The sequence below is a fragment of the Cygnus olor genome, chromosome 1 (assembly GCF_009769625.2).
Source record: "Cygnus olor isolate bCygOlo1 chromosome 1, bCygOlo1.pri.v2, whole genome shotgun sequence".
Classification (NCBI taxonomy): domain Eukaryota; kingdom Metazoa; phylum Chordata; class Aves; order Anseriformes; family Anatidae; genus Cygnus; species Cygnus olor.
This window is the reverse complement of record NC_049169.1, coordinates 140,631,799-140,646,042: the sequence shown is the minus strand read 5'-3', so window position 1 is coordinate 140,646,042 and position 14,244 is coordinate 140,631,799. Positions and strand designations below refer to the sequence as shown.

At 41.6% G+C, this 14,244-nt stretch overlaps 1 protein-coding gene across 3 annotated transcripts in view; it reads left to right on the top strand.

Moving 5' to 3' along the window:
- AFF3 (AF4/FMR2 family member 3) overlaps positions 1–14,244 on the top strand; it is a 329,942-nt gene that overhangs the window by 204,484 nt on the left and 111,214 nt on the right. For all 3 annotated transcript variants that reach the window (XR_005817547.1, XM_040548075.1, XM_040548810.1), the window contains exon 7: positions 1,895–1,946. Coding sequence is in view for 2 of the 3 variants with exons in the window: in XM_040548075.1 (XP_040404009.1) it covers positions 1,895–1,946 (52 nt within the window). In the remaining variant the exon portion in view is untranslated. The remainder of the gene's footprint in view (positions 1–1,894; positions 1,947–14,244) is intronic.

Sequence of the window (14,244 nt, the reverse complement as noted above, 5' to 3'; positions counted from 1 at the left end):
ATAATGCAGATGAGCTCCAGGGCTCCAGGCATCCTAAGGCTGACAAACATGCACTGCAGCAACAGCTTTCTAGCCAGCAGGTTATCATCTGGATATGCTTTCTGAAGTCTCTGTTAAAAGTGAAAAGTGACCTAGAGATTATGAACTAGATGTATTCCATACTTTGTGGCTGCCCAGGTTCTGCTTAAATTTTAGGCACCTTTAGCTTACCTAAAGGTTCACAGAGGGACACTGGTGTTTTTGAAGTCATCCAGAGCTTCCTTTTCACTAAAGACTGGGCACATAAGTTGGGTACACTCAAACCTTTCTATAGGGGAGGATGAGATCTACAAGCACCACAGCCAGGTGTTTGCACTACCCAAACCTCCTTTACTAGACACCCACATTCAGAAGTTTACTTTCTAGAGTAAGTCCTTCAGCATGCTTCTTTACAGCAGTGGAAAGACATTGGTGGCAAAATCCTGCCTCTTCTGATGGCAACAGCAAATTTTCCAGAGGTGCCCCTACCAGGCATTGATGACACCTCAACGCTGTATGAAAACTGAGGGTGAGAACTTTGCCATCAGAGAGCAGATGATGTGTAGTGTTCATGCGCATGGAATAGACTAGGGGCTGATCCAAAACCCACTCAGCTCAAGTCAGTGAGTAGAAGATCAGACAAGGGAACGCTGGTACAGCCTGACCAAAACAAACACTTTACACAGTTTTTTTCAGAAGGCACAGGCGGATTTTGGCTTAATGAAGTTCATTAAAAGGTAGTGGAGGAAAACACATCCATCACTAAGCTAGTCACACACAACCTCTGTGCCTCCTTGTCTGCTAGGCAACATAAACTCATATGTAGACAGCTATTTGTGCCCAGCAACGCACAGGAGGATCAGCAGCTGCAGTCATGAGGTACAGAATTCAAGTTCAAGGTGATTCAAGTGGAGCAGCATGCCCTGTTCATCCACGTTAGAGCTAAAGAAAAACCTTGTGCTGAACTGTAACTCTCTCAGGTTTCTCAGAGTGATAAGTGCAGTAAAGAACAACCACCTTATTTTTGGAAAGAATGAAAGAGGGAGAAGGAATTGGCCTGACATACCATGAACAGTACCACCCCATCAGCTAGCAGCCTGCTTCCCTGGTGTCTGTGCTATGTAACTAAGTTACATTGGGCAGATGTGGTTTTGGACCACAGAAGAGGTCATCACAAGCCAATGTACTTTTCCAGGATGCTTGTGAGTCATAAGGAAACAAGAAGAAGAGGAAACCCTTGACCCCCTGATACTTCTCAAGTATTTAGGTACTTTAAAAAAAAATTAACTTAACTTGAAAGTTAGCTTTTTCTTACACAAAATAGCAAAGAGGGTTTCTCCAGACCCTAATTACAGCAGCTGAAGATCAGGTCAAAAGGTGTCAAAACACTTACGGTGTCAAAACGAGCATGAATCCAAACATCCATCTGCAGAAGTGTGTCCTAATCTCTGCCTTAGTAGCTTTTGCTGGTACTGTTCTCCTTTGTATGAAATGGTTCCTGGAACAGGGTGTGGGAGTTTGTGCATGTTGGATGGGATGCACTATCAATAGTAGAGCTGTAAGACCCTGGAGAAGTCATTTCTATGCCTCCAAGGTCTGCTGTTCCTTGTAAAGGTTGAGTCTTTCTGCCTCCCCCGTAGAGTTTTCTTGCCTGACATTGCCAGAGTCCCAGTGACAAGAAAAGTCAAGTCAGGGTTGACTCCCAGCTTGCAGATACTCCAGCAGTGCCCCAGCAGCCCTGTGATTGCCTCAGCAGTAATCTGTGCATGTGGCAAGAGCAGTCAGCGTCAGCAATGAGTAGAGCCTTGACATATCGCATCTGAGCAGTTTCCATATTCACCCATTTCTGATGTCATTTTCTTTTTCTCTTTTAAAGGAAAAAGTGATGTAGAGCCAAAGAGTCCAGAGAAAAGTGCAACCCATACATCGTAAGTCACTTTTGCTTTTATGATCAGAGAAAGCATCTATGTTTTTATCATATTGGTTTGGCAAAATAGGATTTGTCTGTTGTGGTTTTGTTTTTGTTTTTGTTTTCATTAAGATAAAGCTCTTTCACTGATGCTGTTCTTAAAAAGGCTTTTTAGATAATGACTAAACATTAATTATTCCTAGAACTTTTGCATGCTAGTAAGTCAGAGATCTTCACAAGTGAAATGGCTCCCTATCATGCTGAATAGATATGAAATGATTTTTGTGGGTGTGTGAGGCTGGCCTTTACAATCTGACTTCAACATTACCTTAATGCTGCTGGAGTTTGTCACACTTGCTAAAAAACATCATGTCACATATGCCTTTGATGTACTGATGTAATTTTAAAAGACTGCAGTCTGCAGCTTCACCTCTGAATTACTTGAAATCCAATTACAGCTATCTCTGGTCTCTCACGATTTTGTTGATGTTTTTGAATTAACAAAAGAAGTCGAGAAATAGATAGGAACAGGCACTTGTAATATATCAGTGTTCACCTTCACTCTAGTGCAACAATAGAAGCTTTTACCATTTTTAACTCCAGTATACAAAGGACTGAATTGTTTTACCAACATAAACCAGTCTACGAAACAGATGGGCTGCAAGTTAGAAAAATAAATAGCAACAGTCTCCCAAACTGAGCTAGATAAGTGAATTCCTTTAATATTTACCATGCAGAAGCAGTATGAATTTCTACAAAACCATTCACCTTTTTAATCCCATTTGAGGGAGCGAAGTTCTTGTAGCAGTCAGTCATGTGAATTTTAGAGTGCATCTTGCCTATAATTTATGTTTCCTGATTCCTGTTATTTAAATTCAGAGCGTTACATCATGTAAATCTCAAAAGGTGTCACCATTTGTTACGTGGCTAAAAGTAGTCACAGAAGGAGGTACTATAACGGTGATTTGTAGTGGGATGTTTTCATTTCTGCTGCAAATACACATTAAAAATCTTCTGGAAATGAATCTAGAAAAAGATTTGACATGCTGTAAGAAATGGCTTGTCCTGTAGATTGTGTTGTGGAATGTAATTACAGTATGTGAGCATATTTAGCCAAACTTATTAAATGAATTAAGCATTAGCAGCCTTATGCCTTCTGATAGTATGATTGCTGGGAATGGTTAATAGAATGATTCCAATAATTATCATTTTTAAAAATAATATTGCAATAAAAACCAAAAGAAGAAGGGTTTTAATGCCATCTGGAGGTATTTTGGAGAAATGAACACATTTATTTTCGCTGATATTTAGCAATATGTAAAACATGAGCCATACTGCACAGTAGTTTTGCTGGTCAGATGGTATTTTATTCACGAGGAATGTTTTAACTTTCCTTCCTTCTCCTTTATCAACTTAAAACTTTAAACCTTAGAACTTAAAAAAATAAGGGTACAGAGATGTGCCCTAATATATTTTGCTTTGAGACTACATGTTGCGCCATGTAGTATGCCATTTGAAATACAGCAAACTTCAAAATCTGCTTAGGTGTGAAAAGTTCTTTGCCTAATAAGACAAAGTAGTGCGACCTTCTGAAATGATGTACAGTTTTCTATATACAGGGTGTTTATAATGCTTATCTTTATGCTGTTGCTATATTTTAAGGCTTCCCCACAGCAGATACTGGTTCCTAGAGCAAATTTTAAAAGCAGAAAATACTTTTACCCCTGACAAATGGCTGTATTCAAGAAGCAAAGGACCCTCTAGTTAGAGAAATTGTTTGTGTGGAAAAGGAAACAGGAGAGAAAGTGGGACATGAATGGGAGGGAACCAGCAAGTATTGCACCAAAAATTAAAAAATTAAAAAAAAAGGAAAAAAATAAAAAAAAGGAAAAAAAAAGAAAAAAAAAAAAAAAAAAAAAAAAAAAAAAAAAAAAAAAAAAAAAAAAAAAAAAAAAAAAAAAAAAAAAAAAAAGAAAAAAAAGAAAAAAAAAAAAAAAAAAGAAGAGAGGCCTGGAGCTAAGAAAGAGGAAAAAGATTGCAAACACTGAATTTTCAGAAAGAGATATAAAATTGAGAGCAATGGCAGAGAAAACCAGAGGTCAAACTGGAAAAGAAAAAGCAGGGAGAGCAAAAGCTGTTAGTAAACTAAGATGTGTCTGTTATTGAATAGCGCTGAATCCCTGAGTGCTACAGTGATGCAGATTAACACATTTCAATGTGTAGGTAAACACTGACATCCCAGTTCTCGTTCTGCTACATTTTGTTGTCCTTCCCCGGGCTGCTTCTCATTTACACCTTCTTCTAGGACAGGCTTTTACCCCTGTTTCTCAGACAGCTGTGAATGCAGACTTGTCCTTCTTTTTGGGGATGCGGCAGCTCACACCTGAGCGCAAGATGTGCATGGAGAGGACACCCCAGCAGGACCCTCTGTCCTTCTGGTGAAAGGCCCATGCCTTCTTGTGAGGTGGTGCTCCCCTGAGGGTCGCAGGAGTCTGTCCATCTGCTCCTGGTAGGGATGTTGAGAAGGAGAGACGCTGATGTAGGAGAGGTGGCACCTTCAGGCCTGGCTGGCAGAAACCACGGGGAGCCAGAAAGGATGCGCTGTGGATTCATTTCGTTGTGAATCATTGTTTCCGCATGGAAATGAAACAAACAGCAGCAGAAAAACCCACAAAGCGAGGCGTGTTGGCCTAGATAAAAATAACAGAAAAGATGGGGAGGAGCGAATTAATGTTTCTTTCTTGCAAATGTCTTTTTTATTTTCCTCAGGCATGTTACAAGCCACATACTCAAGCCAAGCTTATATGACTCAGTGGCAGTTAATTCATCCTTGGTGTAGATTTACTACCACCATCCAAAGATTATTTATGCAGCTTCAAAAGACAGGTTGATTGCCCTCCTGAATCAGGCAGTGAGGCGCTCATGAACCAAGCATTTACATCAAGTCTCCCCTGAAAAGATTCCTCCTGCCTTGTCCACTGGGCTCCATCCAGGGCCTCAAAATCAGGTACTGGGGCTATGCTCTGGAGCCAAAGGGATGAAGGTGCTGCTCATAACCCCTGCAAGTATGGAAATCTAGAGTACAGGATGTGTGCTGTGCTGTTCAGAGGGGTTTGGGTATGGGAAATGCATTGTTTTGAATAGCATCATGCGTAGTTTTTTTTCCTGTATTCATTAACTCTGTGGATGGACTCTGGTAGGACAAAGCTCTCCACTGATAATAACATTAAACATTAAGAAACAGGCATACTTTAGATGATTCACATTAATTGATGCAACATCCTAATTAGGCAGATAAATAAGGGCAGCCATTACAATGCTAGAGATAACTGAGATGAATGTAAGAGAATGAGAATTATGCAAAACCATGAAGGAAGAGCAGAATCTGAGCAGACTTGTGCCCTTTTGCACACTGTTCCTACGGCCTTCACCGTGTCTGCATGCACAAAAATCACCTGAACTGGCACTAAAGGATGGCAATAAAAGGTGCAAACAATACAAAGGTGTTAAGCTGTCTTGAGTCTTCTCCAGTTGATTCATGTTCCTTGTAATTGAATGCTTTTAAAGCCATAAGAATTCTGGATTTGAAGGGCTTTTTGTTGTTGTACTCAATATGTACAGCTCTCTATGGGTCATCTGATTATAGCTTCACTGCACATTTCTAAACTTTTAGGACTGCTCAGAAATATGCAGCAATGTTTCATTCTTTCGGTTTTGTGATGGAAGGTCAGTTTTCAGTGGTTAGAAAACTTTCACAATTTTGTTAAAAACATCTAATTTTTATTAAAATCCCTTTCCCCCCAGCTTTACCAGTTGTAGGCTGAAGGACAGGGTTAAGGAGGGTGAGAGAAATGGAGAAAGACTGCTCTTTTGGTCTTTTATAGTTTTAGATATGGGGTTTTAGTTTTTCTTTGGAAAAAAAAAAATATTCCAACCAGTGCATGTGTTTCAGAGGGTCCAGTGGTGTCACGGTAACTCCTTATCTCACCAGGGGTCTGAGATCACCCATCCTTCCACATGCAAAATATGACAACAATTCAAAAATATATACAAATATGCAATACACAAATATACAATACACAAAACACCCCGAAAAACCCCCGCTCTTGGGATGACTTTCGATGTACTGTCTGTTGCGGTGTTCTTCAGTACCTTTGTGTTTGTAAATGATTTCCAGTTCAGACTACCCAAGGTTAATCATGCCTGACTGTGATTCACTGCTGTGCATTTACCTCGACATTTCTAGCGCACTTACTTAATGATATCAGCACTAGCGATGAGATACCTCGGTGCTGTCTCTTTATTATCCCTCCCACAATTGTTTTCATGCTGAGCTGCTCCAGATTTTTCCCTCCCTTTTTACAAGAGAATTAACCAAGATTGAGGGAGGCTTCTATAATTTATGGCAGTTATGCAAGTTTTGTCCTTTACTAATACCCTCGGAGAGTCACAGATCTCACTGTGTGTGTTCACTTGTTTGCTTTTGCCAGGCAGAAATAGATGTTGGCTCCGTTCCTTCTGTGAGACGGTCTCAGGCATCACTTGGAGAACAGTTTGCTCAGGGGGATCTTCATTAACAATACTAAATTCAGCAGTTTCCAAGCTGCCCATTTGCAGAGATTAGTGCTTCGGTCTCTTGCCCATCCAGCTGCTAACATCATCCTCATCACCCTGGAGGTAGAAATAGGAAACAGGTACTCAGAGCAATGTTACTCTTTTTCTTCCTCGATGCGACCTATGTCTATGTTGGCACAAGCACCAATATATATTTTTATTTCTTGCCTTTTCTTCCTCCTTTGTATCTTACTCCTTGTATCTCCAGTGACCCACAGATAGCATTTATTAGCCAAAAACTCCTGCATTTCCCATTTTGCAGATGGGAAAACAGAGGCAGAGGCATTACAAGGTGTCTCCAGAGAGCAGGGAGAATCAGTCTCAAATTCAGGAGACCAGCCTGAGCAAGTGCTGCCAATGCACCACCGTGCTCTGAGCCCCGAGGAGCTTTGCCTTCCACATCTGCCTGGCGTCTGATCTTGAGCCAGGACCACAAGTCTCTCAGGCAACCGCTGCAACCTGACTGAGCACCAGAGTTGGAAGAGGAGCCCTAATCCCACCTCACTTTCAGCAAAAGGCCTGGTGCAGGTTATTTAAAGTTAGCCTTGGCTTCCCCCCATCTAAAATAATAATTAGACCGCCATGGAGACTAGCTCATTAATATTTGTACGAAGTGTTGAAAAATGCAATGTTCTGTAAAAATGGCTAAGGATTACTCATCCAGAACAGTAACGGAAATGAGTGGTAGTTTAAGTTTTTAAAGACAGACTCGGGTATTAAGTGGTGAATGTCCTGAGCAGTGCCAGCAGCAGGCAGAGGCTGAGGGCTGGGTGCAGGGAGGACTGCGCTGCTGCCTTTCTTGGCTGCCTGCAGAGATGGGGAGCTCGAGCAGCCCCTGCCCCATCACCACTAGCCCATCCTGCCCCACAATTTCAGTCGTAGCTTCTTGGACAGTCGCCACCCAACTTAAATTAGGATTTGGCTTTTCTCTCACTGCACCTGAGGGAGGGATGGCAAAGAAGGAAAGGGCAAAGGATGCAAGCTGGAGAGCAAAAATCCTTCCAGTGGTACACCTTAGATATCCTTCTGCCTGCTTGCCACAAAGACTGTGATGGCTCAGTAGAACCAGAAGATAGGTGAAGGGTCTGAAAGACGACGGAAAGGGTGAAATTCATACAACTGTGGAAGGCAGCTTCTAAGGAAAGGTGCCCAAATTTTTCTGGTGTATAATCCACTTTTAGCTTTCAGATTAAGATACCAAGGCAACTTCTCAAACAGCCTTCCACAGCTCAGATCTGGGGCATTTTCAAGGGCAAGGACATCTGCAGCAGACACACATCAGCCAGTGATTTGGTGATTTGGTCCTCTTTCAGTAATTCCATGGGTTCTATTGCAGGCCATCATGAGGGTATCAAACTGGTGAGCCACAGTTCAGCATCATCCATCCAAAAACACAACTTCCAAGGGGTGGTGGACAATTTATAAAGACCAACAATTTTTTTCTGTTTTATTGTTTCTGAAAACACCAGATACACATTGTATCATTAATGGCTTTTAATGTATGTCTGTGATGTATCTGAGAGAAGTTTTGAAGTCCATACTAAAACAAAACAAAACAAACAAAAAAAAAACATACTGAGATGAATGAACACAGTGTTCTTCAGAGCGATGGAGGTCTTGAAAACCACAGAAGCAAACGTCTGGTGTTTATCCATGAACCAAGTAGCTGGCAGGAGAAGAAGGCTGGCTTCATTGCACTATCCCACCTGTTTACTTGAGCCTGGGCTTGCAGAGCTAACCCCTAACACTGCCAGACTGTCATTGCCCAGCCAGTCCAGCAAGAGCAGCTAAAATTTAAAATGCACTCCTCAGCTCTCAAATTCCCATGAAAAAGTTCTTTTTTCTGCCATCTCCCCTGAAGCATTACCCTCAGTACATGTACAGAGTGCTTCTCTGTGTATTAAACATACAGACCATTAAAAAAATACAACTCCACAGTAACTTCCTGCTCCAAAAGACAGACCGATTTCACCTGTGGGATGCATCAAAGCCCTGGCTGTATTGTCACAGTACTGATGTAAATGTTGCCTGCCAGTTCCTAACCTTCCCTTAGCACAGATTTTTGGATTTGTGGTATACAGTGTTGCTGACAGTCCACAAAAAAACTGTTGTAAGTTGATACCAACAAATCTATTTTCTTCAAATCCTATAAAGACATTTTCTTGGAAGATATTTGCCCACACATGTCTCAACTTAATCTGTCTTTGAGGCTTAGCTATGTTAATGAGGAAGAATGGATCGGTGTTTTGGGTGATATTTTTTTTTGCCACATAAAAATTATAGATGCATAGCAGTCAAAGGTGATACAATTAAAAAATATTTAAAAACATATAAAATTGTATTAAAAAAAAAGAAAGAATGATATCCATGAAAGCAGATGAGATGGTTTTTATTTGCTGGATTTAGAAAGAAAACACATGGAAGCCCAAGCTGACCATAATTGCAGCTGTGGTTATCCTGGGATAAAGTTTAGCTTCCGTAGTGTTTCAGTCAGACAAGAAAAGCCTTATCTGAGATGTCAACAGGAAGGGGGATAGATGAAGTCTAAATAATAGCACCTCTGAGATCTGGGGAAGTTTTGTGATTGACTTGCATGGGAAGAGATAGGGCTTTCACTGCCCTATTTTTAAACGTCAGTCCTTTCTTTTACCAAATGCATCCAACAGCTGGAGATAACTGCCCTTATTGCTGCAGGACTCAGCACAGGGTTTTATTTATAAAGTCCCCCCTTGTTTAGCACCTTTCCCTTCACTCTCTACCTGTACAGTGCCCAGGAGAGAGAAAAACCCTGAGCTGCTGGCTGCTGCCCTGTTTGGTGCCACCCCACTCAAAGCCGAAGGGGAAGGTGCAAGAAGCCCTTGCTTTGAAGCAGATGTGCTCAGCTGCTTTTGCCCAGTTGGAAAACTTACTACAACCTTGGCCATTATTTCTAATTTTTTCAAGTGACAAATGTTTCACTAGCACTTGTGTTCATTTACAACACTTAGAATAAAACTGACCAATTTATCTAGCTAAAATACACTTATGGTTGAGGAAATGTTTTCCCGTGTTGCACCAAAAGCATATTATTTTTCTCTTAGGCACTGTTTTCCTTGGACTTTTTCATTTGTAAGGGACTAATTGGGAATCTTGAATGCGGCACAGTGGTTAAAGAGGGGTTGCCAGGAAAATCAGATGCGAATACCTGGGAAGAACTCGATTTCATCGGACGTGCCATCAGAAACCATCTACCCCGCTGCGTATTTCCTCCCTGAAGGAAACGATGAAACTGAAGCTGGGCGTCTGGCACGCCGGAGTTGCATTGTGCATGCTGTTGGTTTTGCTGGGTTAAAGTTCCCAGATGCTGGCTTGGAAATCCTGCACCCAGGCGAGAGCTGCGGCAAGGGAATCTGCCCTTGGCGCTGCTGGGCTGAGGGCAGGGAGGAACAAAGCACCATGCAACTTGTCCAACAGGATAGAAACAAGATCAGGAGCATTAAATATATCCAGGCTCACAAAACCTGTTTTTGTGTGGTTTTTTTTTTTTTGCCCTTTTCTGCCAGTCAAAGGGCAGGGGGTGACCTGGTCCCAGGGCTAAGCCCATGGCTGGAGGAAGGCGAGGTGTGTGCAGGGTGGGGAGAGGAGGAGGAGGAGGGACAGGGAAGGAGAAAGAGAGATACAGGTCCTGGCCACCTGCCAAGGCAAATAACCAGCATTTTGCAAAAGAGAAATCCTAAGACTGAGGTCATAGTATGGAAAAAGTCTGTTTCACAGACTCTTTAGCCTGAACACAGGCCAAGATTTTTTTTTCTTCTTTTTTTTAATATATTTTTTTAAATGCAGGCATCCTATTAACATTTGAACACTAAAGCTCGTCCAGGAATGGAAAGATTTTGGAATTTGAAGTACCCTAGTTTTCTACTTTGTTGTTATGCTGATATATATAATTTTTTAATTATGAGAAAGCAAGACATTGAACAAGAAGTTCTCTCATTTTGCTTTTGAATTATTTTACCACTATGAAGATCAAATTAAGGGGATCTAAAGAAATGCCTTTTTTTCCCACAGAGTGACCGATTCAAAAAAAAAAAAAAAAAGAAAAAAAAAGAAAAAAGAGGCTTTTCAAGCTTGGTGGACAATATTTATTTGCCATGCAAAACACAGAAAGATACTGAAACGGTCATGAATTTTTCTGTGTGGAAAAGTTCTACTGTTCAGCCATGAATAGCTACATTTTTTAAAAACCTTTGTAGTAGCAAGCTGACAGCTTCATGACAAATTACTTTTTGTACCTAACTAAACTAATTATTGAAGCTCTTCTGCCTTAATCTCTGGACTTGGATTTAATGTCAGAGCGTGGATATTTTTTAACTGTGGGAAAAAATAACTCCTTGGATTTGTTAGGATGTTATTGCAAGCAAGTTTTCTGGTCTTTGATTTGCTAAGCTACAACTGGAGTCTACCTTCCTCAGGGTAAGAATATTTCCACATTATCATTTCACCTGTGGTATTTTAAGAGTGAGAATATTATATCTTCATGTGTATCTCAGCTTTATTCATCCTATTCTTTGTTTAGCATGCAGACAAGCTACATCTCCCAAAAGAGATGTGGAATATATTTATTGGCAATTTAGAATTGATGATAGATTTGACAAGCAAGCAGGGTGACGCACTGAAGCTATCAAAGCTGGAGATGAATCAGGACAAAGGTTCAGATGAGATGCATTGTTCCAGAGATTCAAAAGGATTTTACTTACAGATCATTCCAAAATCAAGGCAGCTGTACCACTGACTTGCAAAGAGAAAAGCTAAGTTTTTACTGAGAAAAAAACATGGCTTGATTGGCCCACAGACTTTTTATGGCAAAATTACAGCTGACATTTCTGCATGATGTTTTTTATTAGTTTTGTAATCTATTTTGTCAGGATTCATTTGTGTTGAGTCTCTCTTTCATGTTATAAACTGTAAGCAGTTGTAGGTAGAGAGAAGGAATCTCTTGATGTATTTCTTTGCAGATACGCTCCAAGAAGTGCAATAGGTCAGGTATGCTAAATTAAAACTGAACTGATCTGCTACCTGATGAACATGTGAACTTACCGTTTATTTCTTTGCATTATAATTTAGTGTAAGTATAGGGGGAAATTCCATAAACTCATCACAAGCTTTCCTACTGTCAAAGCAAAGAAGATAAATCAACACAAATAATCTCTTAAGGGTATTTAATAGCACAGTATGCACACAGTATGAGCAAATTATCTGTTTGTATGTTGTTCAGTGACCAATTTTTGTGCCATTTGAAATGGCTGGTTATGGGGGGCAGGCAGGAGTTGGGGATGAGGGCTTTTGTCCTGAAGTCCCCTAGGAGCTGTGACAGGCAAAGCTGACACACAACCTGCCTTGATGTAGCTCAGGCAGAGGCCCAGAACACCCCAGAATGTAACCTCAAAAATAATTTGTCATCACTCTGGTCTGTACTTTTTTGGCTGTCAGGGTTAAGTCAAAAATTCATGTGGCTACTCATGTGAAATCCACATGCTTTCTCCATCAGTATAACTTATACAGTAAGTGTAATATGAGACACAAACTGTTTAATATTTGCAGTCACTGTCAGCAACAGCAGTTTCTGTAGACTTCCATGGAGGAAAGGATGAAGCCTTTTGCCAGAAACTGTTAAAAAAGCCTCTATCAGAAAGTAAGGTTTTGATCTTGCAAATATTTACAGACAAGCATGATGTTTTCCAGCAGGACTTGCTTCAGCATTATTGTTTGAAAGACCAAAAGTTCCTGTGGGTAACTGGCCTCGTGTTTAAGCTTTACTGCCCATCTCCAGTTCAGTTAAAAACCATTTCCCTGTCAGCTGCACGCTTTACTGTGAGCACTGTCGGTAAAGCAGGATGAGTTTTGTCTGTCGAAAAAGTGGCCTGCTACAGAATGACTGCACATGGAGACCAAGGGGACAAAATAAGGAACCTGTGTTTACCAGGGCCTGCTTCTTCTCCCCATCCCTCACAGCTGCCACTGCCATGCCAACCTTCACGTCCTGCGGTGCAGTAAGCCCAGCGCAGCTCCGGTAAGCACTGGGGCTGGGAGACAGCCATATGGTCCACCTCAGAAGAGCTTTTTCCAGCTTCCTATTGAGAAAGAGAGAAGGAAACCTCTCCCTGAGGATGTCCCTTAGGTTTCATGGCTGGTAGCACCCTCCAGCTAACATGCAAGGAGCCCTGCAGCACTCGCAGCAGCCTCGTGTGACTGCTGCTGAGTAGCCAGGAGTGGGGAAACAAGCCTCCAGCTCTGAAGCATGGGAGACAGTGACAAAAAGAGGAGGGGGAAGGCTGGAGAAATGGTCACAAAAGACTTGTCAGCTGAATAGGGTTTTAGGATTTTTGTTATTACATCCAATGTATATCACTAAACAAATACAAAGACATATATAATGCATAAACAGTGAGACATGGTTGCAAAGCTGGGTGATGGTGGTTAGATTGGTAGAGGGATCTAAAATATTGATATTTTTCCCAACTTGCATATATTTCACTATGACCATAGTAGGTAGATGACTTAACCATCATACACAGGCATTATGGAAAGATTATAAAAGGCAACAGCCGTCCTTTCAAAATTATTTTGATTTATTTTTGTCTAGCAGAAGTGGCCAAGTACATCTTTAGCATGATCCCATTTGGCTCAGTGACATTGCACAGCTATGAGTTTGCTATGAGAAGATCAACTCTTTCTGTACCCTAAAGAACATAAAAGCCTCAGTGCCTAGCTGGAGAGCAAATGCCTCCTGCTCAAGCCGCTTATGTTTTTCTACTTGAGAAAAATTAAAATCTTGTCTTATTTCTTTGCATGCACTTGTCATCCACTCAGAGTTTTATCCAAATAAATCTCTGGTTCTTTTCAAAGAACATCTTCAGTATAAGTTGCATTAGCTTTAAAGACTCACCAAGAACAGAGCGGTCCAGGCTGACACTCTTGGTTTCCAGCAGAGAAGCAACTAAATGAATCTTATCCCACAATCCTGCAGCTCAGTTAATTAAGTATTTGATGTCCTGAGAAGCTGCTGCCTCCCAAAGCCAAGGAGAGGGAGCTGCCAGGCCCCTTTCCCTTCTCTGGCCACCAGACACAGTGATGTCCGGAGATTTTCCACCTATCACACCATCTTACACAGCTCTTCCCCTCTCCCCACCCCACAGAGCTGATGAAATTAAATAGCATCAAAAATTAACCCCACCGTTATTGGAATGCAGCTGGGTAATGCATGGCCTCATTTGCCACTGGGGGAGAATATGTGTTTGCTGCTTCAGTCGTGGGGCCTCTGTGTATGGGACAGAGGAGAAACTGGTAGCACAGGCCCCAAGGAACACCTCCCCTGCAGGACCACCACCCCTTTGGGTGCCCTCATGCACCCCAGGCCCCAGTACAGGATGATTTCTGATATCTCTTTGCCTCATTATCTGCTATCCTTCCATCCTGGCCATGACCCCTTCTGCATTTCTTTTTCTCTCTCCTCTTTCTTGTTGCATTTTTTCTGCTGCTCTCTTACTTCTGTTTTTGTCAGGTTCATCACCCAGAGCCTCACTTCTCCTTGCTTTTCACTTCTGCTGGCCCTCCCCTCCTCATCCTTCGCTTCTTCACTTTTGGCCCAGAAAATATGTCTCCCATGTCTCCCCAGAAAAATGGAGATACATGTAGCAAGGGATACACAAATATGCCCCCAGCAG